Source organism: Octopus bimaculoides, chromosome 1 (assembly GCF_001194135.2).
Source record: "Octopus bimaculoides isolate UCB-OBI-ISO-001 chromosome 1, ASM119413v2, whole genome shotgun sequence".
Taxonomy (NCBI): Eukaryota; Metazoa; Mollusca; class Cephalopoda; order Octopoda; family Octopodidae; genus Octopus; species Octopus bimaculoides.
The window spans coordinates 177,225,238-177,235,095 of record NC_068981.1 but is presented as its reverse complement, the minus strand read 5'-3'; the positions used below and the strand labels follow the sequence as shown (position 1 = coordinate 177,235,095).

The 9,858-nt window shown below is 34.4% G+C and overlaps 1 protein-coding gene across 3 annotated transcripts in view; it reads left to right on the top strand.

The window, feature by feature from the left end:
• Positions 1-9,858, top strand: part of LOC106871070 (methylcytosine dioxygenase tet3) — a 91,912-nt gene that overhangs the window by 44,563 nt on the left and 37,491 nt on the right. For all 3 annotated transcript variants that reach the window (XM_052972861.1, XM_014917341.2, XM_014917342.2), the window contains exon 4: positions 4,951-7,891. In XM_052972861.1, the coding sequence (XP_052828821.1) occupies positions 4,951-7,891 (2,941 nt within the window). The remainder of the gene's footprint in view (positions 1-4,950; positions 7,892-9,858) is intronic.

Here is a 9,858-nt window from a genome sequence, read left to right as displayed (position 1 = left end):
ATATATATATATATATATATATATATAAAGCTGTGTTTCTATTCTGGAGAATTTACTATTGTGGTAGTAAAGTATACATTATTTTCATTTTTGTTTTTATTTGTTCAGTGACACTAAAAACATGGTGATGTCTGTATGCTTGATTTTGTGTAATGCTGTGTATATATAGGTCTGTAGACAAACTACAGCCAGAGTACAAAAGTCTAGTCCCAAACTACATGTTATAAAGAAATAGTCTGGAATCCGAATGTTATGTACATGTATATATTAGAGTACACAAATGGGTTGTGATCTCTGGCAGAGATATAAATAATTAGAACATTAAATGTACCAAAGAGTAACTAATAAGCATTATGTAGTTCTTATCCCACAGTTAGCTTGCAGCTTTTTCTTTATTCCAGGGGTTTTTAAACCAATATGTTACAAGCTATCATTTATATCTGCATTCATTTTGAGGTACAGTTAAATGATCTGTTTACACATTTCTTGATTATTCTGTGTTTGTGTTCTACAAAAGAAAAATAGCAAATGATAATGAAATTAAACAATTATTGTTTTCTTCCAATTATATATATATTGATTTTCTATTAAAAATTGATGAGACATTATATTACCTGTCAGGCTATACATTTTCATTGAAGAAACAACTGATTTTTTGACTGATACTTATCAACCTAGGAAGAATGGCAAGATTTGAACTCCTTAGAGAGATATAACTAAACATCACAAGTCATTTTGTTCAATACTCTATTGATACTACTAATTTGATACTACTAAATATTAACAAAATATTTAATAGTAGCAAGAAAATTTTTAAAACTCTGTATAAAACTTAATTTCTAGTGAAGAGTCCTATAGAATGAAAACATTAATCTAAAGAATAAAATGTTTCTGCTTTCAGTATTAGTAGTTAATCCATGATTCTCAAACAATAATTGTGTGTTTTACCTTGTCTGATCTAAACATTCTGCAATACACTTAAATAGTATAAGATATTGTTTTAAAATCTGGTTTAGTTGCACATATCATCATCATCATCATCTGGTTGTGCTTATTGCATGGATTGCCATGAATCAGTCTCTCCTGTCTGTTCAGTCTGCCATTGCATGTGGTAGGTTTTCTTGGGTGTACTCGGAGTCCTCGCACAGTTGCTTTGTGTAGGTTCAATGTGATCTACCAATGTTTGCATACTCATGCTTCAGTTCCCAGAGAAGAATGTCACTGATAACCTCATCCTTTGCTCTCCAGCAATGTCCAGTAAATCTTGTTCTTTTTCTGATGATGTGTGATATTGGGGGTAAATTACCATAGAGAAGTTCTTTTGTAAGGTGTTGTCTCTCGGAGATGTCCAGAACAGATTGAAACATTCTTGTATAAGTTCCATTGATTTTCTTTTCAAGATACTTTGTAGGAATCTGTGTTGTACATCCATATAACAAAACTGACTGCACACCTACCGGAAAGAAATTACATTTTAAATTTAATGGAAACTTAGATTTTCAAACCATTGATAATTTATTTAAAGCTGCCCAGGCTTTGTCATTTCAAACATAAACATTATTTGCAGGCAGATCTTCCTTTGCAATTTTACTTCAAAGGTATGTGAATTTGTTAACATTTTTCAAGGGTTTTCTGGATGTGGAGTTAATGTTACCACTCTGGTTGTACATCATATATTCTGTCTTGTCTGAGTTGATGTAGAGACTAACACCTTTAGCAGCACTTTCCAGGCTGTACAAGAGAGACTCTGCATCACAAAACTTCATCTGTTTGATTCCAGGCTTTTTGTTTGATCTTAGACTGTGGTGAATTTTAGCTGATACTATCCTGTGGTCAGAGGAAACATTATCAAATGTATCAAATGTTATGCAGTTCATGGTGCTATTTGCCCTGTTTTTTTTGTTTTTTGTTTTTTTGTTAATGAAATGTAGCCTAATTGTATTTTTGTTCCATTTGGGTATGTGAATGTACCCTGAATGCCAGACCACTTTTGATATCTTATGTTAAGATAGATGAGACCATTTTCAGATATGAATTCATGCAGATATTTTCCATTTTGATTCATTGTTTCATGGAAGCTGTATTTGTATTCAACCTTTGCAAGATGAGCATTCATATCACCTCCTATAAGCAAGACATTATGACAAGATATTTGTCTCACATGATAAAAGAGTTCATGGTAAAATGTAACAACCCCTGCTTCGTCAGGGAAATTTGTTAAACTGTAGCAAGATATAAAAATGGTGTGTGAGCTTCTGCTAAAGATTACTATAATAATTTGAGGATGGATCTTTTCAATATTGTTGAGTGAGCGCAGAGTGTGAGGACTGAGTAGCATTCCTACACCTCCCAGTGTAAAGTTGTTAGGGCCTTTCCATGCTGAAGTAGAGATGAAGGTCCATTCATTTCCAGCATCATGATATTTTAGTTCAAGATTGCAGTGATGAAAATGGTGTTCTTGTATAGTAATTATACTGATATTTTGCTTGATAGCAGATGCAGTGAGTTCTGACGACTGATTTAAGTGGTTAAATGTTTGGATATTGGAGGTGGAAATGTTGAAATACTTTTTACATTTTAAAAGGTTAGGTTTTGAGTTTGACTTCCTTACTGACTTTTTGAATGCTGTGGCCAAAGTCACAACCTCATTAGGATGCACCTCTTGTTGACCTGCACAAGCAATTTAAGCTTCTAATATGAGAAAAGGTCATACTTATCTTCCATAAGCTGGACATTCCATCTATGGACACCATACCTATAAATGTTGCAATAGTTGCCTTACTGAAATAGGTGACCCTGGCCGTTGATTTTGTAAGTTCTTCTGCCCAGCATCCTTGTGTTTTTCACAGTTGGCAGATAGCAGCTTCTCTGCTGCAACAAACAGGTCCATCATGCATATATAATGCTTCTTATTTCAATGGAAAGGCAACAAGTTGGTAGTTTTATATGTAATATTACTTTATATATTTCTTATTTATGTATTGCACTATCACCCAGTACAGACACTCAACTAACTAGAAATAACAATCTCTTACATCATACCCTACTATCTAAAAAAAAAAAATGAAGGACACAATGGATAATGAATCCTAAGATATGCTTTCCCCTGATCACGGCAAGCTGAAGTTTGTTCAACTTAGGCTGCTATGGGATAAGTAACAACTGGAAAGTTACACTGGTTTTTCATCACTTTATTTGGAATCTACTATTTAATTTATTCTGACGTGTATATATATATTTATGAAAATAGAGATCTTTGCTTTCATTATCTTACAAAGATTTGATGTTGTGAGTTTGTCTCTCATACTGCACTGTGAAGACCATGAGGGCAAAACTCAGTGAATGAGAATTGGATATGACTGTTAAAGTGTTGATGTCACTGTTGAATACTGCTAAGTCTAAAGTTGAGTAAGTTTGCACTTGCATTGACATGAACAAATAAAAGCAGCAGGGATGGTGTAAAACACATTAAAATTTAGACACCAGGAAATGTTACATTATAATCACTTTTTAGTTCCTTTGATAACACACACACTGCTGTGTTACTGTCATTGGTGTGTGTATGCATCTGTGTCTGGCTATTAAAGTATCAAACATTCATGACACAAACACAAAGAAATTATACATACACATATATGTATGTATGTATGTATGTATGTTTATATATATATATGTGTGTGTGTATGTATATATGTGTGTATGTATGTGTGTGTGGTGTGTGTGTAAAACGAAGTTGACTGTCTTGCTGTGTTATAAGTATTGAGCTCTATTACTTGGCTGAATATTGTTTAGCTTACAAAGAGAGCTCAGATCAATTCTCAAGTCAATGAAGTACATATATTAACTATTTCAAATGCCCGTTTTTTTTCTCTCTGTCAGTCATTTGTTATTTTTTTCCTGCTTGGCTTCCTTTTTTTTCCTTTTCTTCTTTCTGTCTGTTGTTTCTTTTCAATCCTTTTCTTTTCGCTCTCATTCTCTTCCTTTTATTTCAATGAAACTAGGATTTTGTGGCCTCTATATATTTAAATTACACTATGTTCGCCCATGTTTTATGTTAAATTTTTACAGATTACACTGGTCAACACACTTTTTGCTGACTTCGGTTTTGTGGTTGTTTCTAGTTAATTTTGAGATGCTGATTCCATATATGGCATCCATTTCCCCCTAATACATCAAGTTTTCATTCTATAGCATACCCCTATTTTATGATGTACTGTATAAATAATTTACCTGGTCAGGATAGTCCACTAAGTCTTATAGCTTCAAACCATAATTTATAATGTCAATAGAATACAAAATATAAGATAGCATCACCTTTTACTAAATACCTGCTGTTAATTTTCTAATATGATGGATAAAACACAAACCATTATACACATACCTTCGTATTCACAGAACAAATTTCCACTTGTGAGAGCATCTGGAGACTTTCATGTCTACACAATCTCTCTGAATACTCCAACAGTAGTCTGCCGTCATGTCTGTTTTCCATCGGCCTTGTTATCTCACCTCCATAATCTTGATTGCTTGATGAAAATGCTCACTGTGCTCATCGCTCACATCTACAAGACTGGCAGGAAATTCATCAAGATGGCTATTGAGGAAATAAAGCTTTATGTTCATGTTGCAGCCTAAAAGAAAAGAAAGCTATCAGCTAATGTCTCCACCAAATTCTTGTAGTTTGCAACCTTTCACTCCCCTCAAATACTTTCACAACAGTCACAAATGAATCCCATGCTCTTTTTTTTTTATGTCAGCCATTGAGCTTGAGAAATTCTGGCATTCTGTTAGCTTTCTGTAGGCATTATTTGCTGATATCATGCTATATTGCACTGCATATCTGTAACATACACAAAGAATGAGCTAAAAGAGGCAAAATGCTGACAATAATACTTATGTTATGACATGCTATTTTGAAAGAAGACTTATATTTATATTTTAATTTTTCAGGTACATAAAACATTAGGAACATCACAGGATAATCTCCCAAAGGATGCAGTTTCAAATGCTTCAAAGTCTCAGTTATTTAACAGTGATGTTTTTCAAAATCAAACTCAGGAAGCAGTATCTATGCAGTCCCCAAGAACAACATTACCAATGAAGGATAATTGCGACAACTGTATTGTTTCTTCATCCTGCTGTTCAACTGAAAAGAACTCTGAAATGGAAAGCAGCCATATTAATAATGAACTCCAGTCCATTCAACCAGAGATGAACCATCAAAAGACATTACAATCTCAGGGATATGCATTTACTGAATTAAAATATGTTAATAGTAATCAGTTGCAAAATATAACCAGTCAGAAAAATGTTGATGATATTCGAGAAGAAAATAATTTACATTCAAATCAAATATCTTGTAATCCCAGAACTGGAACTTTTGACAATGGTTCTCTCAGTGAAAAAGGCTATTCTCCAGATTCAGATGTGATGGTTCGTCTAAGAGAGAATTTAGAAGTTAACACCAGCTGTGAACAAAGCCTGATCTCAACGCAATCTAATTCTGCAGCTGTAAGTAGTCAAATGACTGCCCATGTGGCACAGTCATTGCCTCCTTCTGTATCATATGAAAATATGTTGTGTAATGAAATTTCTGAAGAATCAGTTAGAAAGAACCCTCTAAATATGCCATGCCAATTATCTGAATCTAGAAAAAGTCTTAACACTGATGACATGTTGAAATCTAAGCGACTGAAAATTTCTCATTCGGAAAATTCTTCTTCTTCTTCATCACACATACCTCCATCATCATGGCCAGCTGTGACTACTGGTATGTTGCAGTGTCCTAGCTCATCGGTCCTTTCTCTAATCGCACCAGTTGATATGTCTATCGACCGGACCCAATTGTGCTCTAGTAATTCAAATGTTGATAAAACTTTAATAGAAACTAGTAAAGCAAATAATGTAGATTCTGTTATTGTAAGCAATGTCTCAACTAGTTGTAATGATCTGAGTAAGACTCTATCCATGAATGATCAAATTATGAAACCTACTTCCAATTTACCATATTGTTATGATAAATCAGGAAGCTCTTCTCAAATGTATAGAAAAGAAGAAACTGATTCAAATGTCATATTATCCGATAGTCAGTGTATTACAAGAGGTTACAGTCATGAGTCATCTTCTTATTCAGTATCTTCAAAAGATGACTTAGCTCAAAATATTTTATCACCTGCTCAAAATGTTGTTATTAATTCAGTTAATTCAGATGTTCATAGTTCATCAACTTGGGTGCCTGATAGCTCACAGTATAATGAAAGAGGAAAACTTAACCAGCCAAGGGCATCAGCTAGGTCTGGTACTGCATCAAAACCAAGAACTGTAAAATCTCCATCATACAGAAGTCAGATAAAAGCAACAAAATCCAGAAGTTCTTTGAGAAATCTACCCCCTGATAACAGATTGCTTTCAGCTGAACACAGAACGCAATCCGCATTGAATGATTCTATGTTCAACAGTCAGCTTCAGTTATCAGCGTTTGATCCTCTACCAAATGCTATGAACCTTACAACAATACCTGCCAATATTGCTTCTACAAATCCTCTTCAACAACCACATGAATATATGCAGTATAATAAAGTACGATTTCCTCCAAAAGCTCACAGCAACATTTCTAACGTACAATATGGTTCCCATGCCTCTTCAAGATATGGTAATATACAAGTGGGAGATCACAATGTAGCAGTCTCGTTTCCTGAACATGCTTCAAAATTAAAAACTGATAATGTTAAACAACATCGATATCTACCGCATCATTTGCTTGGAATGCCATTGATTAGTGCTAAACCTATGAGTGATCATGTTTGTTCTGCATCTAATATAGTTACTCCACAGTATACTTCTAGCATTTATACCTGTGCTGCCAACAAAACTTCTTTTAGTTCAAGTACATTATCCAATCAATCCAAACACCGAACTTTCAGTACTTTTCCACCTCCTCCACCCCCATACCCAAAGCCTCCTTCATATGAAGAGGTTGTTAAAAATATGGTGCCTGCTTCAATCAAAAAAGAGGATTTCCTATCTGACCAACAATACTTTGGTAGCAGTAGGAAATCTCTTTGGCAGCCATTTACTGAGGGAAATGCTAATATGATTCAGGTAAAAACTGAACCAGTTTCTGATATTGACTCTTCTGTTGATGTGGCAACATCTTCATCATTACAACCTGTTTCATTAGTCCCTTTGCCTACATTTCGGGATACTTTCAGCTCAAATTCAAAGAACTCTCAGATGAGTATGTCTTCAAATCAAATGACCATACCATCTTCTCATTCTGTAAATAATTACCAAACACTTCATCCTTCTAGTTCAAGTGCACATATTTCCAGCCAATCATTGCCAAAATCTCAGTGTATGGATAAAGTAAAGCTTGCTGCTGCTGCTGGCTCAAATACCAATAGTGATTTAAAACCACTCAATGCATATACACCAGAAATATCCTCTGACAATAATACACAATTTAAACTGAATAGTATGAAAATTGAAACAGACAAACATGGAAATCCATTATCTTCAGATGTTAAATGTAAATTTTCAATAAATAATTCAAATTTTACTGACAGTAATTTTCAAAGTGCTTTCCTTAATTCTTGTCCCCAAAATACCAAAATTCCTAGTGAGAAAATGACAAAAATTTCAGATGCTTTTAATTCCACTGTTAAACATATCTTTAATAACAAATATTCTGCTGATACTAAGAAAAATTCATGTTACGAGGGCAAAATGGAATCTAATCCCCAAGTGAAAACAGAACCTCAGGAAGATACTTTACCCCAAAATTCTACAGATGACAATACGAAAGAAAATAATGATGGTGCTAATTTATTTAATCGACTCAAAGCAAATATAAAAGTAGACATTCCAGACTGTGGTTGTTTAGGACCAGGATGTGAGTATAGCCAAAATATTGTTTCATTTGCAAATTTATATTTTTAAATTGGAAGTGTGTGGAATATTTGAAAATTCTTTCTTTCTCTGTGCCTATTTGTATTCCTATAAGTCAGTGTATGTGTGTATTTATATTTTTTTAACTGTTAATCCGTTGCTATGGGGGAAACTATTTGCATTTGCAGATTAACCAGATGTCTGTCCTTGGCACCAAGATTTTCTGGTTACAGTAGAAACTGATTCTGTATTTTCTAACTCTGAAGCAGATTAAGCAATTATAGACTTGGCTGAGAGATATATTCTTTCTTGTGTTTTTTAATACTTTTTTCCTACTTTTCTTCTGGATGTTTTCAAATTTTATACCTGATAACATCTTACCAATTGTTTTACAAAGCCATCTATTGCCATTCTCTGTAGGCAATCAGTCTGTTATCAGCTACTTTTTGAATTCACTTGGAATGCCTTAATTACATTTGTTCTGAGACAGTTCACCATGGGTAGAGGGTTTTCATATCTTGATTTCATCATGTAAGGTATCTGGTCCCTTCAGCAGCTACACAGCCTTAGCATTTAGTGTTCATACTTTATTGAAAACACAGTCCTACCACCCTTAATTCTGATTACTGTGGTCAGTATCAGAGGTAAAATTACACTATAATAATCTGAAGCAAGAAAAACAAGCTTGTTTTATACTGGCCAGGTAGATTCTGGTCAAAGAAACAGAAACTTATTTATTGCTCTTGTCACTGATACAACTTATGTGAGGTTGCTACCCAGGTATGTAAATATTGTTTGACTAGCAGTTTGATTCTACAAAATACTCAGTGTATTTAAGATGATAGTTAGTAAAATTTGTGTGCACTAGAATTGAACAGTGATTTTCTCACATTAATTCTTGAATAATCCTAGAATTACTGTAAAAATATCAGTGGTCTTAGTTTGAAACTTAAAGCAGTATTTGTTGAATATAATAGCCATATTTTTATAATGAGGTACCTTTTTTGGATCCTCTGCACATTATAATGAACACACAACACACTTTCAAGGAATATATTGAAAAGGTTTCAGGATACTTATAAGGACATTCCAAAACCAATTTCTACTTTTGCATTCAAGCTGATTTCCTCAACTTAATACAAGCAGAAAGTCATTTTGGAAAAATCAGTTTCTGATTCATTCAAGCTGATATCAATGATTAGTGACATAGAGGAGATAGAATGATGTCTAGCAGCAAAGAAGAGTAATGATATTAGGGATTGAATACTAACGCAAATTCAGTGCCATCCCTTGTTATACAGATGTTGTGATACTGTGAATAGGAGAGAGATTATTTGATAGATGAGAAAGAGTAGTAGATGGAGTCATAACAGGAACATAAGAGAGAAAACCTAACAGTAAAGATATGCATCTCAACCTCTATTACTACCACTACCATTTTAACATTTATCTTGCAGTTCTTGCACAGGTGTCTGAATCTTCTCCAGCATTGCATGTCACCACTTGTGGTTATGTCATCTCTGTAAAGCTCAGCATCTTGAAATCAGTCTACATCACTTCATCTCAGGACATAATAGGTTTACCCTTTTCCACTAGTTTCATCAAATTTGAGTGCTCTATGCTTCTTTATAAAGCTGTCGTTCTCTCTATGCATCACATTCCCATGCTAGTCTTCTTTAACACACTGCATTTCATTACTCTTACACACAGATTTCCTCTTTGCTCATTAGTACTCATCATCATCATCATCATCATCATCGTTTAACGTCCGCTTTCCATGCTAGCATGGGTTGGACGATTTGACTGAGGACTGGTGAAACCGGATGGCAACACCAGGCTCCAATCTAATTTGGCAGAGTTTCTACAGCTGGATGCCCTTCCTAACGCCAACCACTCAGAGAGTGTAGTGGGTGCTTTTACGTGTCACCCGCACGAAAACGGCCACGCTCGAAATGGTGTCTTTTATGTGCC